This window comes from Barbus barbus (genome assembly GCF_936440315.1).
Source record: "Barbus barbus genome assembly, chromosome: 34".
NCBI classification, from domain to species: domain Eukaryota; kingdom Metazoa; phylum Chordata; class Actinopteri; order Cypriniformes; family Cyprinidae; genus Barbus; species Barbus barbus.
In genome coordinates this window covers 12,567,099-12,594,450 of record NC_136762.1, presented here as the reverse complement: position 1 = coordinate 12,594,450, position 27,352 = coordinate 12,567,099, and the positions used below count along the sequence as shown (strand labels likewise).

At 36.7% G+C, this 27,352-nt stretch overlaps 2 protein-coding genes across 4 annotated transcripts; both read left to right on the top strand.

The window, feature by feature from the left end:
- The first annotated feature begins 937 nt into the window (after positions 1-937).
- On the top strand, positions 938-19,555 carry pak4 (p21 protein (Cdc42/Rac)-activated kinase 4). 3 transcript variants are annotated; one of them, XR_013782815.1, is made up of 11 exons: positions 938-1,116; positions 8,828-9,049; positions 11,975-12,189; positions 12,284-12,716; positions 13,120-13,575; positions 13,855-13,988; positions 14,529-14,655; positions 15,853-15,978; positions 16,061-16,195; positions 16,316-18,198; positions 18,342-19,549. XR_013782815.1 is itself a non-coding variant. In XM_079392210.1 (10 exons), the coding sequence occupies exons 2-10, from the start codon at positions 8,849-8,851 to the stop codon at positions 16,469-16,471; spliced, it is 1,983 nt and encodes a 660-aa protein (XP_079248336.1). In that variant the 5' UTR covers positions 938-1,116; positions 8,828-8,848; the 3' UTR covers positions 16,472-19,555. The 3 variants fall into 3 exon arrangements, 2 of the variants coding, with proteins under 2 accessions (XP_079248336.1, XP_079248337.1); XM_079392210.1 differs by having other exon boundaries at positions 16,316-19,555; XM_079392211.1 differs by lacking the exons at positions 16,061-16,195; positions 16,316-18,198; positions 18,342-19,549 and having other exon boundaries at positions 950-1,116; positions 14,882-15,972.
- A 746-nt stretch (positions 19,556-20,301) lies between these two features.
- Positions 20,302-25,825, top strand: LOC306854471 (sushi domain-containing protein 6-like). The gene is made up of 5 exons (XM_079392518.1): positions 20,302-20,481; positions 22,082-22,188; positions 23,399-23,596; positions 24,162-24,303; positions 24,484-25,825. The coding sequence occupies exons 2-5, from the start codon at positions 22,095-22,097 to the stop codon at positions 24,809-24,811; spliced, it is 762 nt and encodes a 253-aa protein (XP_079248644.1). The 5' UTR covers positions 20,302-20,481; positions 22,082-22,094; the 3' UTR covers positions 24,812-25,825.
- Positions 25,826-27,352: the final 1,527 nt, after the last annotated feature.

Below are 27,352 nucleotides of genomic sequence, written 5' to 3'. Positions count from 1 at the left end.
ATAATATGTGATAAGCATTTGTGCCAGCAGGAAATTATTTATTCTTCAATGCCTGCATATATATATATATATATATATTATAATTTCTATATTGTATTATTTCTAAATTAATGTAATATTAAAGCATAGAGAAAGTAATGTTTCATTGTATAAAAAAAGTTTCTGCTGACACAAATGCTTACACACACACACACACACACCACACATGTGCAATGCACACTGAGCAAATAATCCAAAGCAGATCATTTGTTTTTCAATGTCAACTTTGATTTTATTGGTGATACATTGCAACATAAAAATGGACAGATAATGGCTATTTTCAGAAAAGCGGTCTAGACAACACCATGAGATTTTACATCTACGGAGGTGTCATGATTGTTTTTTTAAACACACCTAAGTACTAATGTTGCTAAATAATAATAATGTCAAAACTTCATATATCATATTTAATTATTGTATTACTCATATTCTACACTTTTTGTCATTTAAAATATTTAATTTCATAATTATTACATGTGGTCACTTATAATTATACCAAAGACTTTTTGTTAAATGAAGTTTAAATAATTACCCACACATATGTATGTGTCCTATGGTGTGACGGAGAAAAAACATTGGAGATAAACTTATTGCTATTTGTTTGTAACTCTAAGAATGAAGATACATTTTTCTCATGTTATTTGTATGTTAAGTTTTTTTCTACATTTTTGCTATGTCACGCCATAGGATACAGTCCAATTATTATTTGTCAGCTACCCGTTTACAAATTTGAGTAAAATAGTGCATTAGGTTAATTATTATTATGCTTATGTTATTGAAACATTTACTACTAAAGTGATTGTTGTGATATGATTACAGTGATGATGTATAATATATTGCATACTGTATAATTCATGATACACACATTGCGAGGATGCAGCCTGGGGCAATGCGCGCCGGTCAGTTCCCCGGATGAAGGTTGATAGTGAATATGGCGCAGAGAGCACGAGCAGCGCGCTCGTGAGGTTTCTGTGACTAATGTACGCGCACTTAGCCCGCTTAAGCTAACTTTACACAACAAGAAACTTCACCGACCCTATGAAGTTTATTTCTCAGCGGGCACACTTCTCACTACAGGTAGGACATCTTTAAAGCGATTTGTATTACAAACGCGAGTTGTTTGTATGCCAGCGCAGGTTGTTTTTGTGTCAGCCTGTAGTTTCGGTGAGTTTGTTCGTCGTGCTAATTTAGCTAATTCTTCACTGCTAGCTGAGTAGCTTAGGCTATTTAGTGTCAAAACAATAATTTAAGTCATGAAAGACATTAACTATAAAGTTGCTCTGTTTTTAATGTCATTTAAGTGTACCTGTGTTTTCAGGTTTCGACGAGAATGAATTAAGTTACAGTAGTTCGCAAATATTACCATAATTTCATCCCTTTTTTCACTCAGACTCGGATCAATGATAGATATGTGAGGTGGTCCTGAATTGCTATCATGAAAGGTTGAAATTATTCATTATATCAGTGCTAGAATGCGCCTTAAACAACTTAAAAGTTTGGCTAAAGTGTTCATTTGTTACAGCCAGAGACATAACAAACCAAATAAGTAACGTTAACACAAATGAATTAGACTCGCTGTTCTGTTCGAGCTTGTTAATTCCTCAAAATGTGGGAGCGATTTTTAACGGGACTTATAAGACGTTGTGATGCCGATACTGTCTATACAGTAAGCTATTTTTAGTTTGTTTTACATAAAATCTCATGATAAAGGTTACATTACCTTTATCTGTGTAATGTGGACGTTTCTACTCGTGTATATTAGTCATGTTTAGTATCTATAGTTCTGAGTGGGCAGTATGATTGCACCTGTAGCATCGATTCTGGTTGATTCAGTGTATGTATGGCATGAGAGAGTTAACGTTATAGTTTACATCATCTAACAGAGTAGCTTCCTCTTCTAAGTGGTGTAAAGCAATTGTTTAATAATTTATCAGCATATTCAGGGTAGGTCAGCTTGTTTGACCTTAACTAAAGCATGACAGTTTAAAAAAAAGTCTGCATGTATTTTATGTTTTGTATCATATGTGATGCATCAGGAATTTATGGCATAATTGGAATATGAAGTTCATACTCGAGCGGGAAAACAAATCAGTTTTATTTAGAGAACAAAAATGCAATTTGGTGCAGTTGCTGATGATACTCATGGATTAAAAAAAAAGATGAAATTCCAAAAGTTTATAATGTAATCAATGAGATCTTCATAACTGTATAGTAGGCAACATGTACATATCAGTTGTCTCACTATATCTCCCAATAATTTGTCCTATTAAGATAATGTAGAAATGTTTTTAGTTTTATTATCAAAGATCTGAAGTTTTTATTGTGTGGGCAAAACATATAATATAATGCAATGCCGTACAATGATGATTGAGAGATAAACATTCCTCAAAAGCCAGATGTATCATATTTGATACATTTTAACATGGTTTTTCTGCAAAATGATGTATGGATAATCAAGTAAAACAGAGCCCCTTCGGTCCATTAAGTGTTCATCTTGAGAAATAACTAACATTATATAAAAGTTTTTGTCTACTTTATAAATATCATTAAAGATTTCACAACAGAAAAATGGAGGAAAAGATTCTAAAAGGTGCCATAATTATCTAAAAGGTGCCATAATAAAAGGTGCCATAAGTGCTAAAAATTATAAACTATTAGACAACAGAAGGCAAGCAGTAGATTGTGTACAACAGGTTTTTCAGCAAAAAAGTTTTGATCGTGTCGATAATTCATAGGCCTAACAAGTATGATAAAGTAGGATTTTCTAGGATTAATTGTGTTCTTTTCTGACTAATAGTTGGCACTAACTTTTAACAGATGTCACTTTTAGTTTATCCGTGATTGTGTGTACAACATGAAATATTGGAATGCTGCCTTTATCTTTGTTGATGAACTACTATAAAGAGTGATTAGACATTCTCAAAAGTTACTCAATAGGTAATGGAGTTGTCATTTAGTATCTCTCGTACCTGTTCCTCGTTGGTTGTATTTTCACTTTCTTTGTGCCTGTGCTTCCAGCAGCTGTGGGTTTGTCAGGATATGCTGCGCTTCGAGGAGGTGTGATGGGAGATTCAGACAGGGGTGCAGTCTGTACCGGGCACTCCAAACATTCCTTAAATACTTCAGTGCTGGACAGGGTCACTCATAATGTGCAATCTCCCGTGCTACTGCTTACTTCAGCCTAGAGTTTGACTTTGTCTTTCAAAGGCAGTGCTTAAATATGTCACTATTAATTCAGTTAGAGCCTTGTTTCGAGCAAATGTGTGGTATTTTATGTTGCATTCTATTTATGGTGTGTTTGCAGTTTTTTTTAACTTAATTTAACTTAATATTGCTTTTGATTGACATTGAGTTAAATCAGATTTTTTATGAAAAGTGGCTGTATAAGACTGACCAGTTTTTTTATTCTCTGATATGAGTTTTAGCTCTGCTCCATTGGAATTGCTTGATAACACTGCCTTGTCACTAGATTCAAGAATATTGTTTTGTTTTTTGCAACCGATCCTTATTACTTTTCAATAACCAATTATTGTTCTATTTCTGATATTTCAGTATTAAAAAAAGGATGTGTTTTAATTTTTTGAAAGAAGTGTGCACACCAAGGATAAAAGCATTCATTTGTTTCACTAAAGAGCTTCATTAAAGTATCAGGGAGCAACTAATAAAACGCATCAATGCTTGTTTAGCTGTTGTCTCATAAGACAATGTGTTATTGTCATAAGAGATCGATTTTGCACTTGTCGGAAAGCAACAGTATTATCTAAGGTTTTGAAATTACAGTGATTTTGATTTGTTTAATGCTGCTTTTGGTTCACCATGGATAAGATGATCAATCCATGATCCATGATCTATCGTTTATTGTCGAAGCCTCAATGTAAGTTGTTCAGTAGTGCATTACCTAATTGCCCATCAGCTCCAAAATGATTCCACTGTTGAACTTGCCTGTGTGTTTGTTGAGTCCCTGCACTGAACACTGTACTGTTGTCTTTGGTGAGATGATGTGCGATCTGTTCCATCAGCAAGCCCTCTATCAAGCTTGGACCTTTAGTCAAGTAAACATAAAGACTTTGTGTATGTAGCACATGCAAAGAATTGTGGGATGTTATCACATTGGAGTTAGGCTGCTGCTGCTTTTATTGTTGTACAAAGAATGAGTAACAAATAACGGTTGTTGGCCAACAAGAAAAGCGCTGTTGTTTTTGTTGCATTATGCATGCATTACCTGCTGGCATATTCAAAAGGAGACTCAGTGTTTTGTTTCTAATGAATGGCATGAAACCTTCTCTGAGACCACTAGTTATGTGGTTGCAAAACTCAATTGAGTGGGAAACCTTGTCTAAAAGAAGCAAAATTGTATTCTCTCTTGTTTTAATCACAGCATTTCAGTAGACAGAAACGGCAGGCTCTGTAAACACTGGGTTGATCTGATAAGAAGACCTCTAATGACAGTGTTACTAGTTCCAAGGTCAAGCTGTATTTGCAGTGCTATCTGCTGGACTTTTAAAAACAAACACTGCAGGCCTGTTTCTGCTAAGCTAGCTTCATCCTACAAGTACAAACTTTTACTAAAATATAGCAATCTACTTGAATAGTTTCACAAAGGATTTTGGGCTGTTTTGAAGGGTCAGTATCCCATCTTATTAAAAGCCAATCCGTAGAGACTGGCTCTTCCTGGCCAGGGCCCATCTCAGCAGCTTTGACCACAGAGAAGTCTTTCTCACTGTTCACCAGTGCATAATGGTATGTGGCTGGTATGCCAGACTCAACCAGGAAGTGTTTGACTGTTCGAGTTCAACTGCTTTACACTTCTTAATGTCACACACAAAGCCTGATTGATTAGTTTTTTTAGCACTCTTTTGTGAACATTTCAAACCTTTTGTGGGCTGATGACACCAATGGTCATAGAACAGGAAGTGTTCATGGGAAGGTGATTCATTTACACTGATTGTATGAGAAGACACTAAGACTTACAAATATTGCATTTTGTCTCTCAATGTGTGTGAAGCAGCTGTATAGCTCTAGATCTCTGCAAGAGCACCTGTTGCTGTCACTCAGTTCCTCACCTGTTCCAAATAAACAATCTCACAGGTGCAAGTTAACAGCCTGAGTTTACTCTTCCTGTCTACCATGTAAAATTAAGATGTGTTTGAAATTGCTTCCTTTTTCCTTGCTGAGTGTTGGCCATTTATATTTTGCCAGCTCAGCATAATGCCAAGTATGCCTTGGGTGCAGAAACGCTGAAAGGTTTGAGTGGGAGAGAAATAAAGATAAATAATATTTGATCACTTTAGCATCATCATGAAAATTTAGATTTGAATCACAGGAATAAGTTAATTTTATATATATATTCAAAATGAAAATGTTTATTTTAAACTGTGGAAAAAGTATTACACAATATTCATGGGTTTTTTGTTTTTGCGATTCTCTGCCTAATGGTTTTTAAACATTATGAATGCATATTTTAAACACAATAGCCATAACGATGAATTACCATTCTATGGTACCATCTATGCAACCACAAATCTGACAATGTATGCATGTTATAAAGTAAGGTTATTACAAATAACTCTATGGTGCAAAGTAGGATGCGATGCACGATATTATCGGACTGATATCAGAATCGGGCGATAATTGCTGTAAATGTAAATATCGGCATCGGCCCGATATGAAAAATTATGCAGTATGGGAATACTTTGGATATAAAAAAAAAAAAACACTAATTTGCAAAAAATGTGGACGCAAAGTAGCTGCAAAAGCAGGCAATACATCCAACATGTTCGCTCATATTCGCAGACATCATCCCTCCATGCAGATAAATGTATGTCGCATTTATAACAAGTTATAAGGCCGTATAATTTCCGTGATGCAGAGGGAATGCCGGTGCAGTTGTGAACATGGGATTTACAGTATAACGTTATCGAGGTTGTCACTTAAAACGCGCAATCTGATGGATGGATAAATCAAAAGTAGATATGAGTGGCGCTGTTTTATCTACTACATACTGAAGTATGCATGCATGACACTAATGGTGTTTTCAGCGTCTACATAAACATGAACATCAGCAGAGCTGCTCTTCAATTTAACTTGAAGTCCTGACAGAAATAAATGAGCATTGTACAATGTACTTAAAAGTTATGACAACAGTAATAATATTCTTTATAATAATTCATTTAAACGTTATTTTTAAGGAATATCATGTTTGTCCATGTTTTTACTTAGAATACCTCTGTTGTGCAGCACTTTGCCAAAAATAAGTGTTGTTAAATTTTCATTTGATAACATTTTAAAACATTAATTAAAATGTTAAAGTGTGATATACATAAGGCTTATAGCTTTTTGTAAATAGTTTTTTTTTTTTTTTCTCAGAAGAGAGGCTTATAAAAATGATTTCAAGTTTGTTGCAATAAAGGATTTGTTCACTCAAATAACTTGTTCTTATTCTTTTAAAAGTCATTGTTACTGATAAGAATTATTGTTTAATATATACCGTGAAACCGTGATATTTTCTGAGACGATTTATCATACCGTTTAAATCTCATACCGTTACAACCCTACTCGCATGTGCTCAGAGTGTGCTAGCGATTAGATCATGTCAGCAGTGTGGCTCATTCTTGAAGCAAAGTTTTGTCTGAATGATGATTAGATTCACTCTTTTGGATTGCTGCATTTAATCTGTGAAAGCATGTACAGAATGACCGTTCGGTGTATGACAGACGAGAGTAAACGGTAATAACACGTGCAGCAGCGGCAGCCTCCCCCAGGTGCTAATGCCCTTTCGGTAAGGAGTTTTAATCTGTAGGGGGCGCTGTTGGCCTACTTCTAATTAAATTTGAAGTAAAATAGCCAACGCAAATAACATTTAGACTGTTTCTGATTAAATAAAGCAGAAATTGATGTCATAAAATGAGTATGTTTTGATTTAAAGGTCATAAGCTATAGCTTAAATGAAAAAAAAAATCACAAACATGACACTTGTAAATTAAATCATTTTATATATACGAATTTATTCGTTATTGTGTAATGTTTTATTTTTTTAAACGAATCATAAGCTCTAAAAGATTTTCTGAATTTTTACAACTCTTTAGACCATCTACAAATGTTCAATCTTAAAACAAAATGTTAGGGTTAACACAGCATCTTTCTGGGGAAAAAATGCAGCGATTGAGCTATGTATGCATGCTTGTACATGTTTATTTATATTTATATTCAAAGCTTCAATGTACTTTCAAAAAACCTTCATTATTGTTTATTTAATTCTAACAAATAAGTTCTTGTTAAGAACTAACCAAAATTAAAAAGATTATGCTTATAATTTCTGCACAGAAGAGGTGTTGTTTCCAAACAAAAGGAAATATGTCGGTATCGGCCAAAGTGAGTTGAGAAAAATATCGGCATATCTGCAAAAATCCAATATCGTGCATCCCTAGTGCAAAGTATTCATTCAGACATTTAGTATTCAAACATCAGTGTCTGAATTTGCTCGCTTATTTTTGTTCACTCCTTTCTATCAGCATTCAGTTACTGATCTTTCATCACTGTGTCCTTGAAAGGCTCTTGAGCACCTGGTTGCTCAAGGGTACAGTTTGGCAACTGGTGCACAGTAGGGCTGTGCAATTAATCGCATGCGATTCTCATGCGCATCTCGTCAGTAAAGCCAGCTCCGTGATTGGCGGTAAATCTCCATCACCTGTTTTCAGATGGAGCGGCAGTTAATACACAGAGCCATATTTCACTGACAAGCTAGGCAATATCGTGTTCAATATCGCAGATGAAAATCGCGTAGCTTGTCAGTGAACTACGTTTTGTGTATTAATTACCGCCAATCACAGAGCCGGCTTTACTGACGAGATGCGCATGAGAATCGCATGCAATTAATTGCACAGCCCTACATAAGTTGCTACAGCGTAACCAAGCTGTCTAGTATTTGACAATTCTCCTTTATCACAGTCCTAGTTTGTGCAAGTACTTGCTCATCAAAATGTATTTTATGAGGTAGGACTGCTCATCACCGTGGTGTAAATTTCCTTTGCACTGCTTGTGCAGTCTTTTTTTTTTTTTTATGTATACCTCCTTCCGGAAACTAGTTTGAATATTTTCCAGTTCTGCAACTTTTATTTGAGTACTTCAATATTTTCATAACCCTCAGTGTTGGAAATCTGCACTTCATAAAACATTCAAACTGGTTCCAAGACTCCTGAAGCTGTGATCTTGTGCCCAAGCTGACATCTTTACAAAAGGTTAGAATCCAGTATTTGGCTTCTGGGAGTGTCTCTGATACCCATGGAGAGAATGGGCAGGGCAAAAGCAGAGAAAAGGGAAAGTATGGAAAGCTGGACAGTTTTTTGTACTGCATAAAGAAACTGTTGTTGAAATGCTCAGAAAGGTGAAGTGAAAGAGCTGACATTTTAAATCCTGCAGCCGCCCTTGTGTCTTCCATATTTTGTGAATGAACAATGTGTTAATTGGGATCACAAGTTTTCATTCAATATAAGACTTGGATGTGAAATTGATAATTGCTATTTCTTTGTCTGTACTTGTGAGGTGTGAAACCATCGTGTAATTCAATGCTAATATTAATCTAAAATGTAATTTCATTAGTTAATTATACTCTGATTTATTTGTCTTATTTTTAGTATATATTTCTTTCTATTTACACTACCACTACCATTTTTAAAATGTATGTTGTTTGTACAATGTAAAGTGTAATTTTTTCCTGTGATGGCAAAAGCTTAATTTTCAGCAGCCATTACTCCAGTCAGTAATGGTATTTGCCTTCTCCTGTTTCTAGGTCTGATGCTTTGCTGCAGCCATGTTCAGCAAGAAGAAAAAGTCACGCATCCAGATCTCGGCCCCCTCCAACTTTGAGCATCGCGTTCACACTGATTTTGATGAGCAGGAGCAGAAGTTTGTGGGGCTTCCGCGCCAATGGCAGAGCCTCATTGAGGACACGGCCAAGAGGCCCAAACCTTTCATCGACGCCACAGTCATCACTACTGTAGAGCCACGCAAGGTCAGCATGATTGTTTGGTCTAGGTCTTTAGTAGGGCTGACACTATTTTTATTTAGATTAATCTATCAACTAATTTATCGATTAAATTATTAATTTCCCACAAAACAATTTTACTAAAGAATATTTTATTAAACCATAACTATATTTTAACTATATTTTATTAAACCAAATGAAATCCAAATTTCTATAAATTCCTTTTTTTAAAGCAAAAGTAAAATGCAACATAGAGCAACAATTTAATTAATTGGAGATGCTTTTGATTATTAAAATTCAATAGAACCATTCAAGTGTAATGCAGAAAATAATGTATATAAAAATAATATAATAATAATGAGTAGGGCTGCCACTAACGACTATTTTTATTTCGATTGACTAATTTATCGATTAATCTAGACAATTAATTTCCCGCAAAAAAAATAAAAATCTACAATTTTACTTAAGAATATTTTATTAAACCAAATGAAATCCAAATTTCTATGAAATCCTTTTTTAAAGCAAAAGTAAAGTGCAACATAGTGCAAGAAGCAAGTGTCCATCTCATAGTCCAAATCACTGAAATCAAAGTTCAGTATTATAGTGTAAGAATGACAACATATCCACGGGTTCTTGTCTACTAATACTAAAATTATAACCAAAAAACACTTTTTAAAGGAGTATTTACCAGAAATATTATTTACCAGAATTTATTTAGGTGAAAAATGTAAAGGTGCAGTATTTCTGAAAAAAAAAAAAAAAACACTTTTTTAAATATAAATCAATTAATTGGAGATGCTTTTGATTATTACAATTTAATGGAACAATTAAAATGGAATCCAGAAAATAATGGAAAACAGAATTTGGTAAAGATAAAACTGTAAAACTCGATTAATTAGACAGGCTTTTTGATTAATAAAATTTAATCTAACAATTAAAACAGAGTATAGAAAAATGTAAATGGAAAAAACTGAATTTGAAAATAAAACGGATTTCATAGGGCCCTATAATTATAATAAATCGTTTTGTGGTAATAAACATAGATGTGAACAATAGCTTTTAAAATGACTTAAAATGCATATATAATAGCAATTATGCAATAATAATTAGTTCAAATAAAGTATCAAAAGCAAGAAACCATATGGTTTTATTGAACAAAACTGTTAAAATACATATGCTAATAAAATGCTAATGTCCATTACGCATTACAACAAAGGCCTGCAGGGGGCGCCAACAGCCTGATGATTATTTTTACACATTACTGTGCGATCTAATCCTTGTTTAATATTGACCAAGCACCATTTAATTCAAATGTCCACTTAATCTTTAATGTTTGGCCCTTTCTTTAGGACAGAAATGCTAGCCACTGTAATTAAATGAATGTGGACAGCAAAACGTGTGAACTCAGAGTGAGGGTTTGAGCTTTTATTTTGAAACCGCAATGTATTCTCCTGTGTTTGTGTAGATTAATAAATGATTTACCTTACAAATCTGATGAAATGGCGAATGTTTCGTTCCCAGAAGAACGTTATAATAAACTTGAACTCACAACAACATGCAGAGATGGAGTTTGAGACGCTCCACACATGTAAATAAGTTTCTGTGGCGCTACTGTGAACGGAGCCGCTGTGAAACGCACGCACTTAACCTACACGCATGTAAATAATTAAAGTGCATATACCAGTGGTCGGCAGCAGGTGGCCTGCGGGTCAAAACTGGCCTGCCAGCAATAATATTTGGCCCGCGCCCGTAGCCAGATTATTTTGATAGGGGCTGAAATGGATCTGTCATGACAGTAACAGCTACTCACAATCAGAGTATGTGAGCGGAGCGGAGCACGAGTGGAGGCGGTGTGATTTTGACTGTAGCGAGGAGTGGATTTTTTAAATGTCAGAGCGTCGTGGTTTTCACTCACTCCAAAGAGCATCTACCACCGCTCCATCACGAGTACAATTCATACCAACGACCCGTTATATAACTGCATATTTGCAAGAATTCACATGATAAACATATTTAGCTAGCTAGATAGAGAAGGATCACTCCAATCAGAAAGAATGTGAAGACTGATGACTGCAGTGGACATGAGCGGAAAGTTATAGTTCAAGGAATTTATTTGTTCCTTCTGAATATTTTCAGCTAAAAGCATGATTTACTGCAACACTTATTCACACGCAATCGCTCTCTCAGTAATGCATTCAAACAAATGTAATCTTACAGTGCTACTTCATCCGATTTCAAATGAGCAAAAATCTACAAGAAATGCATCGATCGTAGGTAAAATTACTGACGAAAACGCACTGTTATTTTCATAACAAACTAAATTTGCACTGCAAAAAAAAACAATTGTCAAGCAGCTTGTCATCTGGTAGGAAAAAAGTTTGCGCACAGTGTTCCAATAAGCCACTTTGTTGATTTATTTTATTTTTTTAATATACGTTATGAACAGAACTGTGATATTTCAGACATACTTAAATACTTTAGCTGCGGAGCTGTGTTTCTGGTATCAGTGAGTGAGGAGTGGAGTGGGAAATGGTGAACCCAGAGCGGAGCTGGAGCGGAGTGATTATTACATGCTTGGATCATGGATGGGAAATGGTTGACGTTCCACTTCGCTCACATACTCTGATCGGTCACTGCCACACAAATGTGGCTTTTTGTTAATGATTGTCCTACTACAGGATTTAACACAGAGTAACAGCTCACTATGAGTTACAAAATACACTGTAACAGTCAGTCTAGTTGCATTTTTCATCAGTTAATATCTTAAATTTATCCTTTGCAAGCAAAATGAATCGATTTTTTTTTTAAATCGAATAAAATCAACAAATCGTGACAGCCCTAGTCTTTAGTTTTGAATGTTAATGTTGGTGAGTTACAACAGTATTTTGTCATCTTTTACCTTTTTCTTTTTCATCTATTCACTATACCTCATTACCTGTTTGTGTTGTACAGGCAATTGTACGGGGTCGTAAGATCGGCGATGATGGCTCTCTCACATGGCTTCTGGATGAGTTTGAGACTATGTCGGTGATCCGCTCGAACTCCCTGCGGAGAGGCAGCCCACCACTGCAACCACGCCGAGACTCCGGATCATCAGGAGGGGGCCATGAGAACGGAGAACACCCTCAATACAGACACCCTGATCGATATGGAGACAGCAAAGAGAGGTGCACAACTGATTTCTTATTCCAAACTAAATGTTTGGTTTCCAAAGACTACAATGGGAGTATTGACGGTGAGAATTTTTTAAAATCTATTTAGGGAGAAACCGCGTCAGGAGCACCCAAGTGCTGATCCCAGACAGTCTCAGCTCTCAACCCGTTCATCCAGAGAGGATGGCCGACCTCACCAGCAGCCTCGCGGTCAGGAGCCCAACAGACACAAAGAGCCTGACTGGTCAGGAGGGCCAGCCCTACCGCCCCAGCATAGAGAACGAGACCGAGAGCCGCGTGATTATCATGATCAGGTGGTGAGGCGAGAGGGGGCCAGTGATAAGAGGCCCAAGTCTAGCTACACTGGGAGGGATAGCAGCCCACAGTCACCCCGTGAGAAGAGACCACTGTCTGGGCCAAATATCCGCTCCCCTAACCTACCTGTTACAGAGGGAGTGATAAAGACCGCACAGCAGACCGGCCGACCTTTCAACACATACCCACGATCTGAAAGTGATTCTGGGAGGAGCCCCAGCAGTCAGGTGCACAGAAATCAAATGAATGTGTATTATAAAGCTGGGCTGCTAAGTGTTGTACATTTTTATTATATAGTAATTGTCTTTTTATATATATATATTAGTAAAATGTATTTATATTATAAATGAGACTATGTAAATTTGTATTAACATTACACTATAGTATATAATATATGAAAAATAAGACTTTTAAGATAAGTGTGTATATAGCATAATTTATAATATAAATTAAAAAATGTATATAAAAATTGTGTATATAGGATTATATAATAAAATATGTAAATATTATATTTTAAATGATAATGTACAAAGATACATACATGCATACATTCATAAATACAATATATGTAGTATAATTAATTTAATCTAAATATATTTTAACATATTCTTTAATTATTATTCAAAATAGGATTTAAAACCAGGAAAATCTCATGAGCCTTCCCGTCACAATGGTCCATCTACCGGGGCAGTCCAGGGTGGAAACAGTAGCAGTAAAAGTTCTTCTCAGGGGCAGCACAGAGCAGAGCCCCAGCATCACGCCTCCCACCCAGCCTTAGGCCCCGAGCCCCCCCACAGCCAGCAGATGCCCCCTGCACCAAAACCTTCAGGCCAAGCTGCACCGCCTCAGCAGACGCTCTCACCTCAGAGGGAGCCGCAGCGGGTCTCCCATGAGCAGTTCCGTGCTGCCCTGCAGAAGGTGGTTGACCCTGGGGACCCACGCACATATCTGGACCACTACATCAAGATCGGGGAAGGTTCTACCGGCATTGTTTGTATTGCTACAGTGAAGACCACAGGCAAGCTGGTGGCTGTGAAGAAGATGGATCTGCGAAAACAGCAGCGACGAGAATTGCTGTTTAACGAGGTGGGTGCAATCCACAGGAGATTACAGTGCTATAATTGGTTGCTCAGAAAGGTGTTTGTGTGTGATATTCAGCACATGGAAGCTTAATGCTGAAGTTCCAATCAGCGACAGAAAAGCCAAAATGCTTCTTCAGTGAAACTCAGTTTGTAGATTGTACATGATGGCACTGTGTGAAAATTATTACTGCTGGTTGATTTTCCTCCCACAAAATCTTTCCTTATCCTCTTAATGAGATTTTTAAATAGAAACTTTCTGCTGGCTTTGTTTCTTGTTTCTAAGGTGGTGATCATGCGGGATTATCACCATGAGAATGTGGTGGAGATGTACAACAGTTACTTAGTAGGCGATGAACTCTGGGTTGTCATGGAGTTCCTTGAGGGTGGAGCTTTGACTGACATAGTCACACATACCAGGCAAGTGTTCAATCACTAATTGTTTTTTTACTACACAATTACTATGTTATGTTTTTAATCATATGTACTTTCAGATTCTATTTACATTGACTCATTGTATTAGTTTTGTTTTCTTTTTATATCTGTTTTCTTTTTATTTATCTGCACATTTTAAAAAAAGTATTTTTATTCCCACATTTAAAGAAAACAAATAAAATCAGTATTTTCTTTTTTAGCACGCCTAATAAGACTCTAAAATGAACATATATGATCAACCATAAGACCAGACATCTTTAGGAATTAAATAATTCTGTTGTCTTTATGACAAAAAAAAATGCATTTGCTAATAAAATTATAAAAGTATGTTGTAATACAAATGTGAAATACATTTATATTTAAAGCCCATTCACCTGTTAGTGGGCAACAGTGCAGTACCACTAGGTGGCAGGATATCACAGCAGTCCTGTTTAGCAGGTTATTCAGTCTGTTTGATCATTTTATCAGCCTTTAAAGATTTCGTTCAATGTTTAACATTTCCATTATTTTATTTCTCTTTTTCAGGATGAATGAGGAGCAGATTGCCACCGTGTGTCTGTCTGTTCTGAAAGCTCTCTCGGTCCTTCACTCCCAGGGAGTCATTCACAGAGACATAAAAAGTGATTCTATTCTTCTCACCCATGATGGCAGGGTAAGTCCCTCACCGCTCTTAAAAGAAAAATCGACTTAAATTACGTCAGATGATAACTAGTTCTTTGGGCCTACTGTCTGCAGAGCTGCAGCCATACAAGTCATGTTTTAACTTGTTATGAGCTCAGAAAACTGGCCTGCTCGCTGCCATTGTGTTGTTGTTTTCTGAGAACCTCAGTGTTGATGTTTAAACGGGTTTTTGCAGACCTGTTCTTTTGTGTTTTCAGACCTGCATGTCCACTCGTGTGAGAAGAGGATCTAAATGTGTCATTAAGCCAGCATTGTACTAAAGCAGAATTAAAATGTTGACCAAGTGCTGAAACCGCAATAACATAACTATCATTTACTTGAGTACTTGACTTAAGAGACCTCAAACATTCATGCATTCACAGAAATACAATTTCGGGCCATGATACCAAGCCTGTATCTTTTTTTAATGGTGCTGAAATTGTTAGAAGGGGTCTGTACTGTACTGTGTTTGTGGTTGAAACAGGCGGAAGTTCTTTCAGCCACCCTCAGCTGTTTCTCCACAGAGCCTGATTGTCTATGTATGTGTGTTTGACCTTACATGTTTCATTTCCTCTTGCATATTTCTGACACTATATTCTCATGCAATATCCCAGAGGGCATAATTTCTTGTGTAGTTAGTCAAGCAAGTATTGCACAAGCTTTCCCTGAAAATTTGACAAGTTTTTTTTTAAGCTAATTAAGCAATTATTTGTGATACAAACAGGCCTTTTCACTTTCACATGCTCTTTTGTGGTGTAACTTAATTTAACTGAATGATTTAGAGCATGAAGAGAATTAAAATATTAACCAGCAGATGATTATTTACACATTTATAAATGTCATGCATTAAGGATGTCAAATGTACTGGCATTTTAATACAAAAATTATAGTGAAATAATACTACGTTCTGACTCAGTTTGATAATGATCTGACTGACTGGATGATCTGCTTTTGAACTGTTGTATGTGTACTTGTGCACGTGATCTATGAAGAGCGCTCGCACTGCCAGTGATCATGCTGTGCAAAAGAACGATCACATGCGCTTTTTGATTAAATGTTGTTAATATTAATCTAACCACTCTGGAAAAACACCAGCAGTATATTATAACACCTTAAAAGGAATAATGACCTGTAGATGCATTTCAGTGTAATCCCAACCAACAACAAAAATCTCTGTTCTCATTTGCAGGTGAAGCTGTCAGACTTTGGCTTTTGTGCACAGGTCTCAAAAGAGGTGCAGCGCAGGAAGTCTCTTGTAGGAACTCCCTATTGGATGGCCCCTGAGCTCATCTCAAGACTCCCATATGGACCAGAGGCAAGTCATATCCCCCTTTATTACATATGTTGCGTTACTTCTGACAGCACTGCAGCTCACACATTTCAGACTTTTTCTACAGGTGGATATTTGGTCACTTGGCATTATGGTCATTGAAATGGTGGATGGAGAGCCGCCGTACTTCAATGAGCCTCCACTCAAGGCCATGAAGATGATCCGAGACAATTTGCCACCCAAGCTCAAAAACCTCCACAAGGTACACCCATGTCCTCTTGCTTAACCATGTGGACAGAAACAGATTAATGTTTAAACCAATGTGTACTGACCAAATTACGTACATTTGGCTCTATCACTTAATGTTATTCTGTATCCACAGGTCTCGCCACTTCTCAAAGGATTCTTGGACAGGATGCTCGTGCGAGATCCTGCCCAGAGGGCCACAGCTCAAGAGCTGCTAAAGCATCCCTTCCTGAGTAAAGCAGGCCCTCCCTCTTGCATTGTTCCCCTCATGAGACAAAACCGCATGAGATGAGAAGAGAAATCGGGGCGGGATCTGTCAGGCCCTCTGAGCTCAAAGCAAAGACCCAGATGCAAAGATGGAGTCTGTACTCTGCACAGTTTAAACATCTGAAATGATTGTACAGGTCAAGACTTTTAGGAGAAAAGATGCTATGGACATTAAGAGGGTTTTTTTTCCCCAAACATTTTTACCACTGTTTTTATTACACAGTAGAATACACCTTATTTGGTGACATGAAATACACATGATTAGATACTTCACAATGTTCTGCTAGAAGAGGTTTCCCTCTCTGGCTAATTCAGAAACACAAGAACATGTGTTCTCTCAGTGGTTTCATGTTTGACACCTAAGGCCGTGCTTTTGGGTGAACCGAGTTAAGGAGGTTTAGACATTATGAAAATGAACCACTTGGAGATTCTAATCTGCCCTCAATGTAAAGCAACAATTTTATGGATTTGTTTCAAACCTCAAGCTTTTTCCCCTGCACTTCATCTTTTGCACCATGACCACACTACTCATTAATCCATTTTTAACAGGAAAACCACTACTGAAGAAAACCTTTTACTAAAAGAAAAAAAGATGAAACTCTAGGCTCCTGTTACAACACTAAGCAATGGTAAACACTGGAGGCGTTTTTTTAATTTTTTTTATTCCAGAACATTTTTAATTTTGTTTTAATGAAAGTAGAGCGTTATATTGGTTTTGATATTGTGTTTTGAGTGACAGTGTGATGTTTTAAACACTGTTCTGAGATTGAGCTTCACTTCAATATGAAACTTCCTCCTTTGATTCATTGTTCCACTTTTTCTATATAATAAAGAGGGGGAAGGGTTGTAGTTTTTTTTTTTTTTTTTTCTTCCAAAACTTTCACCACGGAGCCATGCCACATTAGCTGAAGAGATTGAGTTGTTTTCAATGTAGGGCAGCCCGTCCTTTCATGTGTGCCCAAATCCTCCAGCTAAGTAGCTTACATCTTTGAAGTATCGTGGCCTTTCTCTGAAGGATTCATTGTGGTTGGTTTTGTCGGAGAGATGTTGAATCATACGAATGTATAGCTGAGCGTTACATATGCTCTCCTTTATGAGAGCTTGTTCATAGAAAGTGGACCATATAGATATAGATTGCGATTGATCCACACACTAAAATATAGGCCATAGTACTCGCGTAATTGGTCATGTACACTACGATGTGTTGTTATAAGAGCACCATGACGTTCGAGGATTAAGAGAAGAGTAGTGGAACAACCAAAGACTTTTTTTAAATGCTGAAGGTTTATAATACTAATTAGTCAGAGCACACTACATCATGTTAAACCCAGATAGGAACATTCTGTCAATATTTATTAACCCTCATTACCTGTATAGCGTCCTTTCTTCTTTAGTGTTGTTTTGGCCATTTTTTTTTAAATGGCATCTTATGTTTCACGGAAGAAAGTAAGTCATATAGGATTGACACGGCACGGGCGAGTAAATAATGACAGAATTTTCTTTTTTGGGTTAACTGTCCCTTTAAGACTTTATCTTTCCTTGCTCAGTCACAAAGATCCAGGACCAAAGTGGATGGGAACATTGACAAAATCTAAGAAGAAAAAAAGAAACGCATTAAAAGGCCGTTTAAAAACGAATCCGATTCGTGTAGTGACTCTACGTGTGAATACTAGCTGATCATTAATGAGAATCAAGTGAATGCACATTTGTGAGAAGGTCAAGGTCCCATTTACATTCAGTAATTTACAAATCGTTTGGAAGATGAATTGTAGAGATTAATCCTAGACTGAAGTGGTAGTTTATGTATATATTTTGAGTTTTTCTAAAAATCGTTTTCTTTTGCCGAGGGCCTAAACTGTAACACAGCAACAATAACTCTAATTGTAGATGTGAAGGTTTGAGAAAATGAATGACCATTATTGACAGACGTAATTAATATAAAAACCCTACTAGAATTTGTTTTGTTTGTTTGTTTTTTTCCACCAGTAAAAGTTTTTAATGGCATTTCTTTACATACTGGAACTGTGTTAGTTTTTCAGGAGGTGAAAAAAATTATGACAATCAGGCATTGGAGCAAAGTATGTACATGCATTTAAATGTATATTCCGAGATGAATAAATAATGAAATTGAGAGAATAGCGTTTCTAGGTATTGTAGATAGTTGTTTAACATCCTCAGTGCACTGAAACAACAGATGAGGTTAGCATTCCTACAAACAAAGAAAAACCGCGTTAATGCAGAACTGAAACTGAACACGTTCTCCACAGTATGCTACTTGATTTGTGACCAGCCATTTAGTTAATCTGCTAATGTTTAATGATTATTGACTCTTCATAAAGAGAATATCACAAGCCTTATTTGATTGGATATGTGAATGGATGTGTGCAAAATGGCGTAATGTGTGACTTTCTCAAAAGACTGGTCCAGTGAACATGTTGAACAACTTTCAGAAATGACTTCTCCATTTTCTGAATTGCATTACCTGGGCCGATCAGATCTTGATCTCTTATGTGGCAAGATAATGATCTGCTTTTTTTATGTTTCCGATTTTGTTCCTCATGTGGTGCTCACATACTGGAAGGGTACATTGTATTATATGGCTTTCACTTTTTTTTCCCTCTCATTTAGTCTCTATTTCAGATTGTCACTGCATTAAAACTAATGAATTGCCCATATTCTGCTGTTGACTTATTTTAAGCCTAATAGGTTTCTAATTAATCTTGCACTGTATTTTTTACAAATCAATTCCTTTTTTCATCATGTAGATAGTTTTAAAGAAACTTATTTCAAAGATGGAATAGAAGCATGAACTTTGTGCTCACTGCTGACATTCTGACGATATCTTGATGTTCCCTCATATCTGACAGACTTGTTTTGGACTAATCATCTTCAACATCTAGTTGGAGCTGCTACTGACAGGCCTGCATTGTTGTGAAGTATAAAATGGTTCATATGGTTTCTGTTGTTCTCTCCTTTTATTTCTAAGTATTGTCATTTTTGGTGCACAAACGATGTCAGAGTTCCCTCTATAATATGTGAATTTTTACTGGTGGTAAAATGGACTTTAAACTGATTTATTTTTTTCTTCAAATACACTTTTTAAACCATCTTTCGGCTCCTTCATTTCACTCTTTTTGCCAGATGTGGTAGTATGATTTTGCTCTTGAGATGAACATAAGTATGTTGTACAGGTTGACATGACCTTTTTATATATATGTGATAATTAGATGATGTGACTGTGAACTCGTGTATTATATTAAAATATGCATTATATTAAAATATAATTTGTTTAATAATTTAGAATGTAAAAATTATAAGCAGAAACTGCTTATATTTTATTAAATTGGAAAAATATATAAACATTAGATTGTTATAACATTAGATAATTTGTCCTAATTAAGAGTGTATATGCATAAATGTCAACGTAAGTCATGATATCTAAACGATTAATATGAAAAATGTTTAAATGCGCACCTATGATGCCCAGAAATGCAGTCTAGCTAGACAGCTCACAAGCTTTTGAAACACAGCCACCGTTAGGGCATTTTTTTGCTCTTTTCGCTCACAGGCGATGCTTCCACCCTGTATTTGATCACTTCTGTTTTGTTTCTGTTTTCTGCTTCTTCCTCAGGTTTTAAGACAAATGGGGAAGCGGGTGCGCTTTAGGTGTGGTTGTAAAAATATCTGTTTAAACAACAAAAAACAGTACTGCTTTTCCACGAATTGTTAACGGTTTCCAGAACATGATGGCCAAATGTGGGCGGACCCTTTTCGTCGCTCTGGGGCGGGGCGCAGACCGGCGACCAATCAGAGCTCGAGCTGCGCTTGATAATTCAGCTGTGCGGTGAGTCATCTGACAGCTGCTGCTCTGGAATAGATGCACTTGTTGAATCAGGTCCCATTCAGTCGGGGGACGGCACGTGTTGTGTGTTAAGTCATCTGAAATCTTTGACGGATCCCTCGTAAGTGAAAACACACCAAAGAAGCGACTGGACTAGATCGATAACCTCACATCATCGCGAGCTGCATTGCCAGGTGAGTTTCGTTTGGATGAGACTTTGCCATGCAATACGATGCACCAATAGAGCTTATGTGCACTTGTCTTTCTTTTCACAAACCTACAGTAAACGTGTGACTAGTGCTATTGAATCACACGTGGGTTTTGGTGTAGTGAAGGGCAGTGATGAACAGAATCAGCATTGTAGATCAATTGCTTGATTAGCAGAGCAGAATCAAAGAGCATATCATATCGTATATGTCAGTGACGTTTCCCATCATACCCATAACTAGCTGTTTAAATGCCAGTTAAAAGAAAAATGCGTTTTAATATAGCACAGTAGTTGCACATTTGAATTTCATACACTTAAAAAATATTTTCCAAATTGTGAACACATTACTGTAGTGTTTTACAAGAAAATACCAATTCAATTTGCCTTTGCAATTGTTTGTAAAATTTACTATCAATTTCTGAATGAAAATAGTTTCTACACCAATTTGTGACTGTTTGCAGATCAAAATCTTATTGTCATTGCATTTACACAAATACAATGGTGTAGAGATGAATTGATATTTTTGTGATTTATGATTTTTTTTTTTTTAATTATTCCATAACCAATATGTGAGAGAGAGGATTTTTAAATATTTTATTTCTTAGTTTAGCGATTAGAATAAGTAAAAAAAAAAAAAAAAAATTTCTATTGAGACAATAAAAACAAACTGCATTATAAATCACAAACAATAACATTCATGCCGCTATTTTTCAAACATAAATTTAGCTTTATTTTTTTTCTTTGCATTTCATTTATTTAGTTGCTTTGCATTTATTGATAGCTCCAATACTGACAATCTGAGAATCGATCAAACTGATTATTGATCCAGTTTGTGGCCCATAGGATTACAGTCATGACAGTAGAGCATAATGTACCTACACAATATTCTACCTATGCACTGTATACATAATAATATACATAATGCACAATGCAACTTGCAGTTCTCACAATCCTTGTGCAAAATGCACTTACTGTGGACACACACACATTAGTGTTCCACAGTTTAATAATGTATTAGTAAAGGAGGCAGCAGCAAGCCGCCCACGTTGTGGTCTGTTTTGTGCCAAGCTTTGTGTGAAAATGTCACGCTGCCAATCAGTGACAATCCTGCATGTTACACCAATGACTACACCATTGCAGAAATCAAAGCAAGAGCTCAGTGTTTATGGTTCTGGAGATGTTTTGTGTACGTCTTGCTCCACTTGTGGCAAAGCTGTCAGTCATTTTTAGACCACTATCAAGTGACGTCCTGTCATTTAACGCTACCTTCGGCATGGGAAATTGCCCTCTGGGTTGTGCTGGTCGTGTTATTCTTGGGTCACAGGCTGGGTGTGGTGTATGTGCCAGCTGTTGCACGCCCAGCTGTTGACACATCCCTTCTCTAACATGTGGTTAATGGTTTAAAACACCCTGTTAGTCATGTAATGCACGTAAAATGCATCTCTGAATGACGCTTGCAATGCAGTATGTGCAAGACTCAGACCTGTGGATCTGTTCAGTAATGGAAACGGCTAATAAGTGAATGTCTGCAGGTTCCTGAGCTCTGTTTTTTTTTTTTTTTTTTTGTCTGTGTGTTGTGTCAGCAGGACAGGTGTTTTGATGTCTGCACAGCCATTGTCTCTCTGGTCATGTGTGCGCACTGCCCTGAGCTGTGGGGCTCTCATGCTGGCTGCTCTGCCAGACTTCACCACAGGTATGACAATTTCCTTTCAGCAAACCACATCCTTCTTCCAGATAACCAGCCACTAGCTTCCTCTCAAAGCCGATAGTAAAGATTGTCAAATTATCATTTTGCCAGTAATCACTTGTGAAACTTTGTATAGCCACTTGTAGGCTAATCTATCTTGTACAATGTCTTGAATACATGTATTTTACAGTGAATTTTTATATTTTGGGGGGCTTTGAAATGTAAGGGTGATGCCACCTTCCTGATAATAATGAAGAAAATAAGGTTCATTCAAACAATGGAAAAGTTATTAAAATTACTTTAATTCTTAAATTATTAAACCGATAACAATATTATTATTAATAGTTATAGTGATATTATTATAACTATTATTATAACAACTAATATTATGTAATATACAATATTATTTAAATTTAATAATTAGTTTGTCAAAAAAAAAATTAGAAAAATATTTTGACAACTGCTTCACTACTTAACTGTTCTAGACGTTATGTGAAGAGAGATTAATAATTACACCTTATTGTAAAGAAAACATTATTATTATTATTATTATTAATACTATTTTTTAGAATTTTAAAATTATATTAATTAGTGCTGGGCATCCCAATTAATCACATCCCGATTTTTTTTTTTTTTTTTTTTTTTTTTTTTTTTTAAACGTGTACTGTGTATATTTGTTTTGTTTATATATAAATACACACACATGCATGTATATATTTAAGAGAAATATGTTTATATATAATTTTTTTTTATATATAATCTCAATTATGATTTATAAATATATACATGTAAATATTTTCAAAATATATACTGTATGTGTGTCTATATATGCATGCATACACACACACACACACACACATTTGGTAACATGAAAAATGGGTGGGTTCAAACAAAAGGTGCTATCTTCTAAGTTGTGTATCAGAGTGTGTGTGTGTAAAATTTTTGGATGCGATTAAACATTGCCCAGCACTATTATTAATATAATAACTATTATATTAATAATAGTAATAATTATTATTACTTTCACTACTTTCTTTGCTAATATTTGCAAAATATTTGCCATTTTTAAAGTCATTTGGGACAACCAACATGCAATGGAGTCAAATGGTATAAAAGTTTTCAAAACCATTTGAAACCAACACAATACATAGACTACATGTAGAAATTGAATTTTATCTTATCAAGGTCATTTCTATTTTATCTTTCTGATTTGAAGGCAAGAACTGCTCCCACCCGCTGGTACCCGAGCATGGAGGTTTCCGCTGTGAACCCTCTCCCTGTCGTGGTTTCCCTCAAAAGAGCATCATTAGCTTTTTCTGCGAGCCCGGCTACATTCTACCCAAACGCCACCATCGGTCAAAGTGTCAGCATGGGGAATGGCGACCCGCAGTGCCTGTCTGCATGCCCCGACCAGGTAAGAGAAAAGAAAAAATTGGGTTTGCATTTTGAATACTTGATACAAGCACTGCAATCCAGCCTTTTACCGTCTTTCGAAGTAATACTGTAGACTGATGTGAAAGACTGGAATCAGCGTATGCAGGCTTTCCATCTTGCATCAGACGTCCAATAGTTCTGCATTCTGAATGAAGAAAATGTCCTGGAGGAAGACATTACAAAAGCAGAACCATTAATAAATTACCTAAATGAGTTCCATGCACCGGTAGTGAAGTAAACTCCTAACCTAAGAAGGGAAAAAACCATGATGCTTCATTCAGCGCACTCACTTCCTTGTATGAGCTGAAACATGTCATGAGAGGAAACCAACAGCTTGAGCAGGAAGTTATCAAAGTCACCAAACTAACCAGTATTACTTTTTTCTGTGATGCACGTAAAGCCTTCGGAAAACGTTTGCGTCATAGAATCCGAATCAAAGGATGTAAACCTTGCTCAACCGCTTATTCCAAAAGCTTGGCATCCGGCCTTGATTTGTACGTCAAGCTCTTTGACCGATTTCTCTAAATGTTTGTTTTTTTTAACAGAGGGTTATGCTGAACAAAAAGAAAGCACAGTCAACTCTGTCCCAAGTGTGGCTACGACTGCTATTGGAGTGTCCATCTTCCTTCTCACCACAACAGCCTGTTTGGTCATCAAATCCCGTCTATTCTCCTGTCGAACGCAGCGGTATGTCATTTCACTAGTGTTATCGTCCCAAAAAAAACACAAAAACACAACTGAAATGCACATGATTACACTACTTTTCAAAGTTTGGGGTCAATACTAAATTAGTACTATTATTCCAGCAAGTAATTTGAATGGCAGCATATATCAGCATCATACTAACCGTTGTGTCTTTCTCATCAGGCGTTCCTCGGATCAGTTGGACCTTGTTGTAGATGGCTTACCCGTATCTCTTCCCACGTACGAGGAGGCAATCTACAGCAGTTGGGGCCAGCGACTCCCGCCGTTCTGTGGACCCACTCAGCTCCTGCTGACCCAGGATGCATTGGAACACAGTCCGCTGACTTCGCTCATACGCCCCATTTCGAATCACTGCAGCGACACAGCCAATCAGAGCACAGAGACTCCACCGCCTCCTTACGAAGAGGTCCAATCACGATCCAGAGACACTGAGAACGACAGTGGCGAAAGGGCTTTGCAAAGTGCACTTTCTGTTGATAAAAACAACTAATTGCTGGATGTTAATGAACTCACCCGACGCTTTTTGATTGTTCGTTTTCTTGCACAGGAGTCCTTGTGACTTTTCTTTCTGCCTCTGATTGTGGATTCATCCTTTTTTTGGCTTAAATACCAGTGAAGAACTGGTGTAGATGTTTCGCAATGACCTTATTGGTCAAAAATGTTTCGTTTTCCTGGGTAACGTGCTTAAATATTGATTGTCAATGTTTTCACTGACCAGCTGTAGACGTGGATACCGTCTCCCCTCCGTGAGGGGAAACAAGGTGTTTTAAGAGGACTTTTATGGTTACTGAATGACTTTTATTTAATGATGTAGGTATTGCAGTCATTCCTGCAAGAATTAAATGCTGCGTAGTTACATTTTCAGAGTTATGACTTTAGCATGGAAAGAATGTTTTCACCTCATTCTGTGTTTCTCAGAGAATATAGATTGACTGAATGTAATAGCTGGATTGAAATTCCACCTGAACAGATTTATCTATTATTAAATATTTTGTTAACGTATAGAACAGGGGAACAGACTTGAAGTAAGCTTGCTGAACGGGCTTTGAATGTTTTGTGTTTATCGTTTTATATGTAACATTTACATCTTGTATATAATTCTGCACAAATAGTATATGTAAAAGTAATAATACATTTAACTTTATGAATGGAATGTTTGCTATTAAAAAATGATTTTAAATCTTTTTGTGGTTTGCGAGTGGTGTTTAACATTGTTACATTCTATTATAATAAATTCTGAGGTTATAATACCCACTAAAACTAACATTTCCAGTGGTTTACGTGTAATGGTGTGGTTGGCAACAGCTCGAAAACAGTGTTCAAGCTTGTTAACAAGTTGTTTTCTATCTAGTTCGAGCAGAAAGATCAATGGTGGATTAAAAGTCAAGACTCATAAGAGGATATCATGAGAAATTTGTTACAACAGAAAGTAACAGCGAGATGCCTACACACTTACATTTGACCTAAAAAAGCCTCTGTGAATAAACTTAAGATCATGCAATACTAAACTGGTTTCCTGATTCTTCTTTAAAAGATGGCAAATCTTCAAATAAGTTAAATATAGTAAAACCAGCAAGCTAGCTGGTTTAATTCTTGCAACCTGAGGTGAAACTTATTCTTGTCCAATAGTTTACAGAACATTCTGCAAATATTTGGCGGCTTTCGTACTCTGGTAAGTAGAGAGTTGGCAGCAGGCCTTATCTCTATCTTGAGGTCAAATGCAGTACTGCACACACATGCAAGGGAAAGTTTTGTTTATTAATCTTCATTAAAGATTGTTGGAATATAGGATGCTCTTTACTAAATAATCAAAATAACACTGCAATCTTCTATATTAACCACTATATTATCGGTTTCACAACAACAACGTTTTTTAAATGCTGCGTCAGGTTAAAAAAAATAAATATATGTATATACGTGTGTGTGTGTATATATATATGTATATATACACATACAGTGGGGGGAAAAATAATTTCATCCCCTGTTGATTTTGTACGTTTGCCCACTGACAAAGAAATGATCAGTCTATAATTTTAATGGTAGGTTTATTTGAACAGTGAGATACAGAATAACAACAAAAAATCGCATTTAAAAAAAGTTATAAATTGATTTGCATTTTAATGAGTCAAATAAGTATTTGACCCCTTCACAAAACATGAATTAGTACTTGGTGGCAAAACTCTTGTTGGCAATCACAGAGGTCAGGCTTTTCTTGTAGTTGGCCACCAGGTTTGCACACATCTCAGGAGGGATTTTGTCCCACTCCTCTTTGCAGATTCTCTCCAAGTCATTAAGGTTTCGAGGCTGACGTTTGACAACTCGAACCTTCATCTCCTTCTACAAATTTCTATGGGATTAAGGTCTGGAGACTGGCTAGGCCACTCCAGGACCTTAATGTGCTTCTTCTTGAGCCACTCCTTTATTGCCTTGGCCTTGTGTTTTGGGTCATTGTCATGCTGGAATACCCATCCACGACCTATTTTCAATGCCCTGGTTGGCTTCAATGTCCTCGCCCTGACAGTACATGGCCCCGTCCCTCGTCCCTTTCATGCAGTGCAGTTGTCCTGTCCCCTTAGCAGAAAAACACCCCCAAAGCATAATGTTTCCACCTCCATGTTTGATGGTGGGGATGGTGTTCTTGGGGTCATAAGCAGCATTCCTCCTCCTCCAAACACGGCGAGTTGAGTTGATGCTAAAGAGCTGGATTTTGGTCTCATCTGACCACAACACTTTCACCCAGTTCTCCTCTGAATCATTGGCAAACTTCAGACGGGCCTGTACATGTGCTTTCTTGAGCAAGGGGACCTTGTGGGCACTGCAGGATTTCAGTCCTTCACGGCGTAGTGTGTTATCAATTGTTTTCTTGGTGACTATGGTCCCAGCTGCCTTGAGATCATTGACAAGATCCTCCCGTGTAGTTCTGGGCTGATTCCTCACCGTTCTCATGATCATTGTAACTCCACGAGGTGAGGTCTTGCATGGAGCCCCAGACCGAGGGAGATTGACAGATATTTTGTGTTTCTTCCATTTG